The 13,948-nt window shown below is 29.3% G+C and overlaps 2 protein-coding genes across 2 annotated transcripts in view; one reads left to right on the top strand and one right to left on the bottom strand.

The window, feature by feature from the left end:
• LOC125878027 (tetraspanin-19) overlaps positions 1-13,948 on the bottom strand; it is a 367,072-nt gene that overhangs the window by 212,711 nt on the left and 140,413 nt on the right. The window lies entirely within an intron of this gene.
• Positions 8,188-12,388, top strand: LOC125878014 (mannan endo-1,4-beta-mannosidase 2-like). The gene is made up of 5 exons (XM_049559313.1): positions 8,188-9,103; positions 9,671-9,868; positions 10,654-10,776; positions 11,244-11,455; positions 11,805-12,388. The coding sequence occupies exons 1-5, from the start codon at positions 8,723-8,725 to the stop codon at positions 12,214-12,216; spliced, it is 1,326 nt and encodes a 441-aa protein (XP_049415270.1). The 5' UTR covers positions 8,188-8,722; the 3' UTR covers positions 12,217-12,388.

Genomic DNA, 13,948 nt, shown 5'->3' with positions numbered 1-13,948 from the left:
TTGGACCACCTGCAAATTGAACATTATTCAAGGATACATATATTTGTTTTCGATTTTGACATTGTTATTTAACTTATGCCTATTATTTATTTATTTGTATGTATACCTTATTTTGAACATTTTTAGATAGTTTTGAAAAATCTAACTTCAAATATAATGTCTAAAAGTTTTTTCAATTTTATGTGTCTAAAGTTCAATCATCTTCGTATATAACTATCCTTTTGATCAAAAAAAAAGGGAAAATCATGCAAAATAGAAAATATTTAGCCAATATTAGGTATTATAGCTATAATTTAAGAAAATTGTAATTTGCAGTTACAATTTTTCAATTCTTGTTACTCGCCTGATTTGTATATATCACATGATTTGTAAAAATCTAGAATTTTGTATATGCTTAATTACCTTAACTAATAGTATACGATTTATGAAAAATTCATATTAAATCACCATTTTTTGTATATTGACAAGCGAAATATACAAACGGAGTTCAGAAAAATTCTTGAATGTATAAATACAAAATTTGTATATACTTACCATATTTGTATATTCACAAGCGAAATATACAAACCGCGCCCTTCATAGCAAACAAAACTATAGCTATGGAACACAATTATCAAAACTATAGCTATAAAGCCTTGTTATGTCTATCATGTTTGCTATTTCTGAAATTTAATTTCTCTTTATTAAATGAACTTCAATTATATATGATTGAAGTTTAGATAAAAATAACTAAAATTCAAATGACACGACTATCATTGGGTCATTTCTAAACTTAACTCGTGAAATTTCTATTAGTTGAGTTAGACACTTAGAGTGTGTTTGGTATGAAGGAAAACATTTTCTAGAAAATGTTTTCCAATTTTCTCATGTTTGGTTGGGTTAAATGTTTTGGAAAATGTTTTCCAAATCAACTCATTTTCCTCAAATTTAAGGAAAATGACTTCCCTTCAAAACTTAAGGAAAACATTTTCCAAAACTCAAATCCAACTTCCAATTAAAAAAAAAATTGTTGAAAAAATCAATTTATTTGGTCCCTATCCTCAAACCAGCCCCCCAACCACCACCCAAAAAAAAATAAAAAATTAAAGTTTGTTTATAAATTCAATATTTTAACCCCACCCTCACCCCTACCCCCCACCCCCTACCACCACCCCTCCCAAAAAAATATTAAAAGTTGTTTTTAAAAGATATTTCTAATTTCAATTTTTTANGTACTACGTTACCTTGTTTGATGTATTAATACATTAAGTTTTTATAAATACTTGTATACTTGATATATTAATACTTTAAGTTTTATAAATAGAAACACCAATTTGAATTCAAAGTATTCATATGCTAATTGTACAAGTAATATATTTTTCTTATTTAGTTATTGTAATTACAACTGTATTAGTGTATAAATAGAAAAATAAAAAACATATACAAAAATACAGCGAGAAAAAGACATGAATATTCTTTTATATTCAAAATTTTATGAATACCTTTATAATTAGTATTTTGTGAATATATTGTATTTATGAAAATACAACTTACTATTGTATTATGTGAATGAATCGGGAAATGCATTCATTATGTAAATATTAGTTGGTAATTTAATAATGAAAGTTTGAGTGATTTAGGGACATAATAAAAGGTTGGAGTTATGGTAACATACCATACCTTATTTAGTACATTGTAAGATTACTGTATGAATAATAAAAAAATAAAAAAATACAAACATGCAGCTAGAAGTTGACATAAAGTGTAGTCATTTTTAGTAAATAACATATTTATAGCTATTGAACTTCAATAACCCTATAACTATAGTCATTTTTGTAAGTTGCTCAAATTTATATTAGTTGAGTTAGACACTTAGTCCAAAGAGGATGGGGCTGAATCTTGGGCTTGAATGTTGGGCCTCTCTATACTTTAATGGGCTTCATTGACATACTGGCCCAGGTAACTACTCCACAAAATAGAATCAAGAACATTATTTCGGCCAATAATTTAGGGATAAAATACAAGATTATTTTATCCATCGTTTGATTATGTGTATTAATTAGTCCCGAAATTATGTATCACATCGTTATACATATATAAATGGTGGAATACCTTATTTCATGAGATATCATAATTTATTGGATAACTTTATTTATCTCATTCTCATACCAAACAACCCCTAATAATTTGTTTAATAGGGAAATATGTTATCCAGAGATTAATAATGAATGGATTGTAATTTAAACTTATCTCTTATTGGACTGTATTATATATATAAAAAAAATACTATTTGGAAGATACTAACTAGAAGACTACAAAGAGTTAGGACCCTACTAGAGACAATACCAATCTGGCATAGTCCCTGCCTCCCTGGAAAGATTATTTAATAAAATAATATTATTTTAAGTCATGAATAGTTGCAATCTTAAATCAAGACAGTATTAGATGAATTATATGAACCATGGGGCGTCAAAATCAGTCAATAAAATCATGATTCGTTCAATTCATTTATGTTTGGACTTGTAATAACTTGCTTAGTTTATAGTCATAATATAAGAGTAAAAAAAATTTATTAGGTCCTCAAACAAGCTTTGAATTCAAAAGAAAGTAAAAGTTGATCGGATCAGATTATAAAATGTTTTAAGCTCATTTCAGTCCAAATAACATTTTAGCGGATTAATAACTCACCCATTTATTAACTTAAACAATTTTGATATTCTCAAATACAGTCCAATTCACTCATTTGACACCCCTTATATGAACTATCTAAATAAAAATTCTTATTAAGGTTATGAAAAGGAGGACATTTCTTCTTAATGCATGCTTAAGTGGATGGTATATACATAAACCTATGACTTTGTAGAATAATCATTAACATCTTAGTTAGATGGATAATGAGAGGATTAATGTGTTACATTTAATTATAAGGAAAAAAGTCTAAAATATATTCAAACTTTGACCGAAATTGTAGTAACAATATCAAATTTTGGAAAGGACCTTTAGCCCCATGCACTATTTAATAATGTATTTTAAAGGTATATATGTGCTCACGTAGACATCATAAACATTGCATCATTATAAATAGTAATGTGTCCACGTGGACACATATATACCTTTAAAATACACTATTAAATAGTGCAAGGGTAAAAGGTCCTCCATAAAGTTTGGTATCGTAATAACAATTTCAGCCAAAGTTGAAATATTTTTCAGACATTTTTCCCTTAATTATAATCATATGTAAGCCTAGTATTCCTTTTTTTTCAGCTAAGATTGGATCAAAGCAAATGGACCCTTTATTTTATTTTCTATTTGGACTTGTTATATATGGAATATCTAAACAGATTATTAAAGGCATCAAATCATAATAGAAACATTTATAATATATATATTCAGATTTAATTAGAACAAATTAAATATACGAAATAATTTAATAGGTTGTCTATATATTTAACATTTTATTTAAAAATATCATTATTTTTTTTCTTGAGGATCATGATCCCTCGTGAGCAATACTTACAATTTACTGTCGGTGGCTATTGCATTATTGTTCATTGCTACTATTCTATTATGTTATGCAATTATATAAATCATTATATCTTAATTATAAAATATTTTTTTTATGAAATGAATAAAAATTTATATGTAAGAAAATTTTATCAGATAATTTTTTTCTATTCAAATAATAATCGGACAACATTTATTCTAAAGCTACGATCCCTATTTGTGCAATGACATGTGACATGTCAATGAATTTCGTAATGAGTTTTGGTCTTATTCTCACATAGACGGATTCAAAATTTGTATATTATGACTTTGAGTTTGTAATTCTATCATAATTGAAAGTTATACAAGATTCTCACTAAGAGGAATAAAAAAAAAATGCTTGTGTTTTAAACTTGAAACATCAAAGTGAATTTTGAACTTTATTCTTGTATTTAAGAAATTCAAAATATCTCTCTCTCTATATATATACGATATTAATGTTTTGGTGAAAGGATTTCGATGAACACCTTTGCGAGATCCTAGATCCGAACCTGACTTCTGCTATTCAATTTTTTCTTTGTTTATTGGGTTGTGAAAATTATAAGCAAGCGTATTTTTTTTTCCTTTTTTAAAGATCATATGGAATGAGGCTGATATAGTACAATTAAAAAGGTAAATAAAGTCTAAATTTATATGTGATTTATAAGTAGTGAGTTTAAATCGTAAAAACAATCAATAATATTTACTCTACGAGAAGACTCAAATATTTTGTTCGACTTTTAAAAAGAATGACAAGGTGGTCCTTATGGTCAAAATTCCATATTTTAAAGCATGGGTAGAAAGAACAGCGTGATTGACTCCTTAAATCTAATTAGTCACAATTATTGACCACAACCAAATTATTATTATTTTAAAAAGGGTAGCGTCTATATTAGTCAAAATAAAAACATTAAAATACAAAGGTAAAGTCTACTTGTTTTACCAACATTTATAACCTAAATTTTAATTTAACAATATCATATGATTTTTTGTTATCATAGGATCTAGACAATTTATTTTTAATGTCAAGAAGGGGACCTTAATCATAAATTAAGTTGATTTGTTTATTCCCGTGAATACAATGCTTTTATGATGAAAAAATTATTGTCGGATGATATAATAATAATAGTGATACTTTAGATAGTAAGTTGGACAATAATTAATTTTTGGGTTGGCAATTTTATGACCTTTTGTAGAAAGAATCAATATGCACTTTTTTTTATTGAGTGTATGTCAAGTGGAAACAAAGTCCTAACTATATTAAGCAGATATTTTTAGATGGAGGCGGAGCTAGGATTAAGAGTTTGGAGGTTCTAAATTTCCTTTAGAACAATTAATCAATTTCTTTTACCATTAAGAGTTTGGGGGTTCTAAATACAAGGTCTACAGAAAAGCTACTAGGATCGTCCGAACCCATGAACCCCCACCTAGCTCCGCCTCTATTTTTAGTTCATATCGAACACATCCTTAATTCAAAAAAAAATATTAATTATACCATATTAAGGATATATATTTTAAAGTTATTTTAGCTCTATAATTAATATTAGAGTTAATAGTTTGATATGACGAACATGGAGTCTGAAGCTCAAACATATTAAATTACTTAGGAAACTGTAGTAAGTTAGTATCGATAATCAAGTTGTAATAGATAAAGAATATGTAGTCAATAACTTAGAGTGTTTTTTGTTTTGGGAAAAAATTGTTAAGTAATATATGTCAGATCTTTTTGATTATGTAATTCTCACGTTGGTATAAAATTATTTAATTACCAAAAAAATATATATAAATGACCAAAAAGGCTAATAGGTTGTGCATTCACAAAATGCTTAAATATTTATAGGCAATAATTACTTTTGAACTTTGAATTAAAAGAATCTATTATGATTATCAAACTATATAGTATGATTTATCCATTTGAACCATAGATAATGATGGACTACAATTTAACATTTGACTAAAGTGACTTGGGAACCTATTAATTAAGGATTTATCAATAGTCATTTGCAGTTTTTGCCTTTTATATTTTTGCATCATAATATTTTACAAATTATGAATCGTATTCTTAAAGAATTTATACTTGGATAGGCATAAATTTGATTTTCTAAGAACAAAAAAGTAAAAATGAGTCTATTTGAAAGATTAGGCGTGCAATTAAATGTTAATCAATTAGTTCATTGAGTGGATTAATGAGTACTAACCTTTTACCTAACTGTTGTTCAACATCATTATTTTCTAATTTATAAGTTAGACACATCATTTGATTATTTTATGTCCGGCAACATCTTAAACAAAGTTGGTAAATATCCATAATTTGGATTAATTAGATTAGTGTTTTGACGTGTTTAATTAACTTGTTTGTTGTATTCTTTTTTTCTCATTTTAAGGTAAAATTTCTTTTTCTAGTGAAAATAACCTCTTTCCCAAGTTTATTTCTTCTGTTTTTCTTATTGTGTAGTTTCTTACCTTTTAATGGAGCGGGGGAGCCAGTATTTTTATTGAGAAGGTTCAAAACATAAAAAATTAAATATATGAAGAAGTCGAACGGAGTTTAACATATGCTACATATACATAAAAAAATAATTTTTAATAGGAAACTGCCTAAAAAAATGAAACTATATCAACAAGAGCAATCGCAGCTTATTCATCGAGAAGCCACAATCATGTATAAACAATATAATTTTTTTTGCCGAAGTGAATTCACATGAACTCCTCGACTCCTTACTAATTGTGCCCCTATTTCAATGTGTATTATTATATGTTGCTTTAGTTTTTTGTATATTGCTATTTCTTATAGTAGCACATATATACTTTTGAGTCGCGGACCTATCGAAAATAACTTTTATATCCAATAAAGATAGTGATAAGATTTGTGTGTATATCTTGTCCTCCTCAAACCCTACTTATAATATTATACTAGATATGTTATCATGAGAAAAAAAATTATTATTTTCGAAATAGTTAATAGATTGTGAAAAAAATTAGAAGAATATATTGGAGTGTAAAATTAGGGTTTCAAAAAATTACTCCTTTATTTGTGGACCATTTCCATTTTTTAATTCAAAGTAATTAATACAAATATGTAAAAGCTCCAGAAAAATCGGCAAGAAAATGGGCTTGATTGGTGTTGTTAATTAATTAAAATGGACGTAACCTTCACATAATACTTTTCTCTAATTATTTGACTACCAATGGTGAACATTTTCCTAAGTATTGTATTTCTCGACAAATCACACTAATTAGTCATGGTTAGGTGATAAATTAAGGTAAAAATATATATAAATTTATTATTGTTATTTTGTTCATTTTAGTGTTTTCTAAAGTATTCGAGGTGAGTTTCAAGGAGAGTTCTGAGGTGGAGCGTACCAAAACGTTTTAAGGGGCAAATAAAAGGTGCAGATCGGTAGGGTGTACGTCCTAGATTTTGAGGCGTAATTTCTGAGTGTAATACCATAAGCCTCGAATATAAAAGCGTAAGCCTCAAATGTTGAATTTGTTTTATTATTTCAATTTTTTTTTATAAATTGTGTTTTTTTTATTATTGATATAATAATAATTATACTTTATGCTATCATGTTTTCATGTTGTAGTGCATATTTCTAAAATATATAAATAAATAAATAAAGTAACGTTAACTCTCATAGAAAAATGATATTGACATAAATAGCTTTTTAGATGATTGTGATTGAAATTGATAAAACAGAAATTTCATAACACTATAATTCTGAAATAAGTTAAACGGCTTTTTGTCATTGCTCTTATACTTATTATCATATTCCTTTTAAATATGTAAATAATAATCAATTCAAATATTAGGTAAGGATGAGACAGACTAGTAGAAGTGAAGATCAATGATGCAATAATGAAGATTTCATTTTAAAGATCATCTTGACTATTATTATTTTCTTGTGCTGTTACTTTCCTAAATAATAATTGTAATATTATTCTTTATATTGGTGACTTGTTTGAATCTATTTATAGAATTATTGAAAATTTTATCTTTGTTTATTTTCATAGTGTTAATATTATTAAATTGAAGATATATGAGATATACTTCTCGTAAATCCATAAAACTTACGTTTTATGTTTTGAGGCTTTCGTCTTGCCTCATGCTACGTAAAACGCCTCGTTTGACGGCCCACATTTTAAAATACTTGTTCATATTATATGATATTTTTTTAGTTTTTATATTTAATTCAAAAATAAATAACGTGTTTTTGTAATAATCATGATGTTTGGATTCAATTAATTTTATGATATACATGTCATCTCTCACCAACATCTAAACAAATAAATATCAAATAACCCTATTCATTAAAATTAAAACAAATAAGAAGAAATCATCTAACATTTTATTTCGCGGATCAATATTATGAAACCACCAATGATGTGGATTAAAAATGAAGAAACTATAAAAAGGTTGGTCAGTTCTCACATGGGTAGTGAAAATTTTGGAAATCTTAGAAGCCATTTTTGTCAGTTAATTTATGAACATTTCATCAAATAATATGCTAAAGATAAAAACTTTAATTACAGTAAATACTGTATACTATCTTTGGTTCTGGTGAAACTAACAACCACTCACAAGTTGAGTAGCCACATGACCAAAGAATATAAAATTACAAAAATAATACTATAATTTTATAATATATAGTATAGAGAAAAAGCTTAAATCAACAATGGCTCAAAGTATGAAACTATTGGTATAACTTTTATTCTTGAAAAAAAAGAAAACAATTTACTAGAGAAGCTAAGAAAATCAAGATTTCAGATCTAATTAAAGCATTATTGAAAACCAACATTCCACCTCACTGTCATCTTCTTCTTCTTCTTCTTCTTCTTCAATTCATTCATCTTTTTTCTCAAATTATGATGATGTTTTTGATTGGTTACATGTTAGTTGTACCCTTTTTTTTGTTAAATATATAAATGCCACCATTTAGAAGCCATTACAAGACAAACCCCAGTTCAAATTTTCAATTTTTGATTTTTTGGCTCCACTTGAAGTAAATTTCCTAAAGTGGATCTGATTCTTGTTTCAAATCATATTTTCCCATGTGGGGTTTCTAATATTGGTGTAAAAAAGAGATCTAAGGTGTAAAAAACCCCATATTTTCATCAAAATCTTAGATTTAGAGGTTAAAGTTAGCATTTTTATTGTTGTTGAACTTCAAAGGGATTCTTGAATACTAGTGGGGTTGTTGTTTTTCTTGTTTTAGTGGTGATGGTTAAATCATCTATGAGCAGAATGTTAGCAGGAAATGGTTTGTTTTATCCAATTATTGGGTTTGCATCATTTATTGCTTTTCTGTATTTGTCATTTGGGGATTTATGGGTTAATTACAGTAAAGAAATAAACCTTAGTTTTGTTGAGAGGAATGGAACTCAGTTCTTTGTTGATGGGAAAGTTTTTTACATTAATGGATGGAATTCTTACTGGTTAATGGACCATGCTGCTGATTATAATACTCGACCCCGAATTCGAACAATGCTTCAAGCTGGTGCTAAGATGGGACTTACTGTATGCAGAACTTGGGCTTTCAATGATGCTGGTTATAATGCTCTACAGATTTCACCTGGAAAATTTGATGAGAAAGTGTTCAGGGTAAGAAATTTTTTAGTGTTGTTTGGATTAGTTATGTCATCTACTTTAGTACTAACCCCTTTTAGAGTAATTATTCCATAATTGTTATGTTAGTTAGTAATGATCTCTTGTATGTAAAGTATGTGCTCTAATTATGACTGATTTAAGTTTAAAATATGGAATTCATCAGTTACCTAATCTGGGGTATGATTGCTTTAATCTTTACACAAAAGCTATATCCAATCTGGGATATGATTGCTTAGGACATGAGTGTTGTCCGGTTTTGAGATTTTATCTTCGAATATCTGTTTGGCCATGAAATTTGATTTTCAAGTTTATGGCACAGACCAGTTTTTGGGACTTTCAATCACAAGACTTCAAATTTTTTCAAGTTTTAACTTCAAAATCTATAGCTAAACGGGAGCTTAATTTCATAATTATACATCTATCCAGTAGTTTTTTCTGGTTCATAGACTCTTGTTGCTTTCAAGTAGCTTACTCCTAGCTCTTGTTGTGAAAAATTATCTATGTAGTTAATATTTTCTGCCTCTGGATTCTTTTGTTTGATATAGAATTCCGTTGCTGCAGGCGTTAGATCATGTTATAGCAGAAGCCAGAAGAAATGGAATCAGGCTGCTACTCAGTTTGGTTAACAATCTGCAAGCGTATGGTGGGAAGACTCAGTATGTAAAGTGGGCGTGGGAAGAAGGTGTTGCTTTAAGCTCTTCCAACGATTCGTTCTTCTACGATCCATCCATCCGTCGTTATTTCAAAAGTTATGTCAAGGTAATTTTCCTTTGAAATGGCATGTATAACCTTGTGCTCCACAAGGGTATGTTTCCAAATGCAGCAATTTTTATTTGGAGGATGGTAACAAGATACATTACATCCATCCATCCGCCGTTATTTCAAAAATATCTTCTCTGTTCAAGAAGTTATTCGATCCACGAGTTTGCATACTGTTTTCCATTCAAGACATTACCATACAGGCCTTGGGAAAATTTATTCATTCCACGGATGTGAACTTCTATTTTCTATTAGAGAAACTATTATCGAGGCAAGTCATTTGTTCGCCTTTGTTTTAAGTAACTCATACTAAGACTTCTGAATTTTGATCTCTAACTGAGATAGACCTTAAATCCTATAGCTCAGATGTAAGTTGCCGACTCATCTGCTTTTCTGCCTTCCACAAAACTCCGATGTGGAGAGGCATGGGGATTCGTAAGGCTGTGGAGCTCCTCAGTTGTAATTTCCTAGGCTGAATGAATATCCACAAATGTTGCAGAAACATTTGTCTTATGAATGAAATGAGTTATGTCCGTATTCCTGAATCTTATAATCTTCTTTGTTTGTCCACAAAAAGATGCATTTTCTTTCTCATCTTTGTTTGTCCACAAAGAGATGCATTTATTTTGAGGATTACGACATACTTAAATTTTAGACCATACCACGAGCCAAGGTTTCGTTGGCTTTTTTGTCTGCACTCACATAGGACATCGTGGAGTTGATATCAAAGCTGCTTTCTACGCTAAAGTACTGACCTAATTCATCATTCTATTTCATTTTTCCAGACAGTTCTAACCAGGAAGAACATATACACCGGTATAGAGTACAGGGATGATCCAACCATCTTTGCATGGGAGCTAATTAATGAACCTCGCTGCATGACCGATCCTTCTGGTGATACACTCCAGGTAACTTCTAAACTTGACCTCAATTTAATAGTTAAATGTTTGAACAACAGAGCAGTCCATCGTTTAGTGAGACTGTTATGCAGTTCATCTAGAAGCTGGTGGTTTTCCTCGATCTAATCTCTGCAGTTCGATTGGATTTTGCTTGAGAACAAATATGTCATGAGTAGCATTTTTCCTGAGCTTATGAGGCCTCACTTAGACATCCATAATTAGTTACTTCTCCGTCCAAAACAGATAGACACTTTTTTGTATTGGAAATGATTTAATCGGTTGTTACACTTGTCAGAAGAATTCGTATTCACTCCCTAATCCCTCTTAGACATACCAACATTTGCCATACAAATTTCCGAGGGTGTGGTCTTTTTCTTCTTTTTATTAAGTTTTCAGGAAATCATTTCTGGAAGAGTAGATTATGCTTACTTGAACGTTTACATGGGTAAGCATTAATAGAATTATGTCAATTTCAGGACTGGATAGAAGAGATGTCAACGTTCGTGAAATCAATTGACAGGAAACATCTGCTAACAGTGGGTCTTGAAGGATTCTATGGTCCTAAAAGTCCCAAAAAGGCAACTGCCAATCCAGAAATTTGGGCCGCTGATCTTGGATCCGATTTTGTCCGCAACTCTATACTTTCAACTGTTGATTTTGCCTCTGTACATGTGTATCCCGACCATTGGTAAGATTTTCTTATGCTTAATTTTGTGAATTAGTGATAAATGGAAGAAGAAAAATGTTTAGGAGCACGTCGTAGGACTTCTCTTGGAATTTAATCTGATCAAGCAAAATGTTGTTTTCACTCTTACAACTTCTGCAGCTGGTTGAATTCACTCAACGAATAGTTATTATCTCAGAAAATCACTTTCTTTGTTGAAAAATAAAATGGAATCAAGAAGAAGGGTGACGACTTTCTGAGATAATAACTCAACTATTAGTTGAATGGCCATTCGTCTGCAGCTGTTCTATTTCCTTACTGTATCTGTCACTTCAAAACAGATTTCATGTATGTGAGACTCTTTTTTCTGTAGGTTTCACCACAAGAATTTTGAAGAAATGTTGAAATTTGCGGCCAAATGGATGCTTTCTCACATTGAAGATGGTGACAAGGAACTTAAAAAGCCTGTATTATTCACTGAATTTGGTTTATCAAATGACAACGATGATTTTGAACCAGCTCAACGGGACAGATTCCTCAAAATGGTTCTTGATGTCTTATACAAGTCTGCAAAAAGAAACAAGTCCGGGGCAGGATCATTCTTCTGGCAGTTCCTTGTTGAAAAAATGGAACGTTTCAATGACGAATATGGAGTTGTTCCATGGGAGAGTCCATCAACATATCAATTAATTACAGAACAGTCGTGCAGACTGGCCAAAGTTCAGGGATTACATTCCACACAAATTGAAAACGTAAAGAATTTTTGTGCCTCGAGGAGGAACTAATATACGTAAAGTTTACATATGATCATATTTCTCCTGCATTTTTTTTTACCTTTCTCAAATTCATTGGAAGTGAAGAACTGTAGGATATAGGTTTACTCCTTGTATTATTTGTCAAAGTTAAAGATGTGTACAATTTTCATCAAATGAAACATATATGCAAATTATTCCTCCACTGCTTCTCATTTTCTTTGTCTAATGGTAGTGTTCTGAGTCAGCTTATGCACTCTTCGACTATTTCACTAGTACGTACTACCTTACCTCAACACACATGTATTGGGTAACTCGTGTACTCACTAGTTCTAGTATCGCAAGTGTTTCCTCATAGGAACGTCTGTGAATTTGATCAATTACTCTTCGTCCTTTGTTGGTAGAACTAGATATATGTTTAAGGCTTATGCAGACTGAAAGAAATAATCTAATATATTTTATTTTGTTCTTTGGTAAGATTTGAACTGGTTTATTAATTTTTTTATCACACCACAAGGACCATTAGATTCCCCCAAATTTTAGGGGCATTTGAAAATAAAAAATGTGAAATTTTAAAAAGAAATATGTTTGGAAAAAAGTAGAAAAATTGCACTCCTTGAAACTAGAATTGTGTTTGGAAATAAATATAACTTGGAAAAGTAAATTTTAGGTTTTGCAAACATAAAAATTATATTTGTTTGCTATAACTATAGTTTGCATAATTGCGCTCCATAGCAAACTTTATGGTTGCTATAGACATCAAATTTGTATAAATCACTGGCAGGCCTCTCGTTTGTATAAAAGCGTAGCGATTATATATGTATATCGGTTAGATAATTGTATATATGTAACTACTATGTATATCTATCAATGATTGTGTTTGTATAACTGCATAAAAATTTGAATTTGTACACAATTGAATCGAAATAAAACATTTGTATATCAAATCTCTCTCTCGCTTTATACAACACAAATTGTATATTGTAATTTGTATAATTTGTGTTTGTATAAAGCAAGAAAGAGAGATAGACAAAAGAGAACTGGGCAGGGGAAGATCTGTATTTATTTTAGAGAAAAGCGCCTGATATACCCCTCAACTTTGCCATTTGGAGTTGATATGCGCCTCGTTATGAAAGTGGCTCATATATACTCTTACCGTTATACAAACGGCTCACATATACCCCTACCGTTACAAAATGAGCTCACATATACCCTTCATTTAACGGAAGTGAAAAAGTTAGTTTTAAATTTATATTTTTGACTTTTAATTCTCTTAAAAATTATTTAGGGGTATATATGATTCTTCTAGCAAAGTTCAAGGTATATTTTAATCTTTTTCATACATAAATTATGTTTTGACTTCTTTTATTATAATTATTTGAGTTTCTTATTCTTATTTTATTTTTTTTCTTTCATTTCTTAGTGTAAAGAAATAAATTTAAAACTATTTTTTTGTGGCTATATTATAATTTAAAACTATTTTTTTTGGTCTATATTGTAATTTAATTTTTGTATTTGAAGAAAAAAATTGGTCATCTATAATAAGTTTTACAAGAATATTAGTGAAACATAAATAAATTTGACCATCAAATTAATAAATCTAAATTAGTCATTGAAACAAAAAAAAAAGTTAAAAAAAAATATATGTTTGAGGAGGATTAAATATACTCCTATGGGATTATATATATATATATATATATATATATTTTTTAAATAATAAAAAATTAACCTGAAATTAATTTTTTTCATTTCCGTTAGAGGAAAA

Source organism: Solanum stenotomum, chromosome 9 (genome assembly GCF_019186545.1).
Source record: "Solanum stenotomum isolate F172 chromosome 9, ASM1918654v1, whole genome shotgun sequence".
In the NCBI taxonomy this organism is placed as follows: domain Eukaryota; kingdom Viridiplantae; phylum Streptophyta; class Magnoliopsida; order Solanales; family Solanaceae; genus Solanum; species Solanum stenotomum.
Note: the sequence above shows the minus strand (reverse complement) of the source record. Positions and strands in the feature narration are given on the sequence as shown.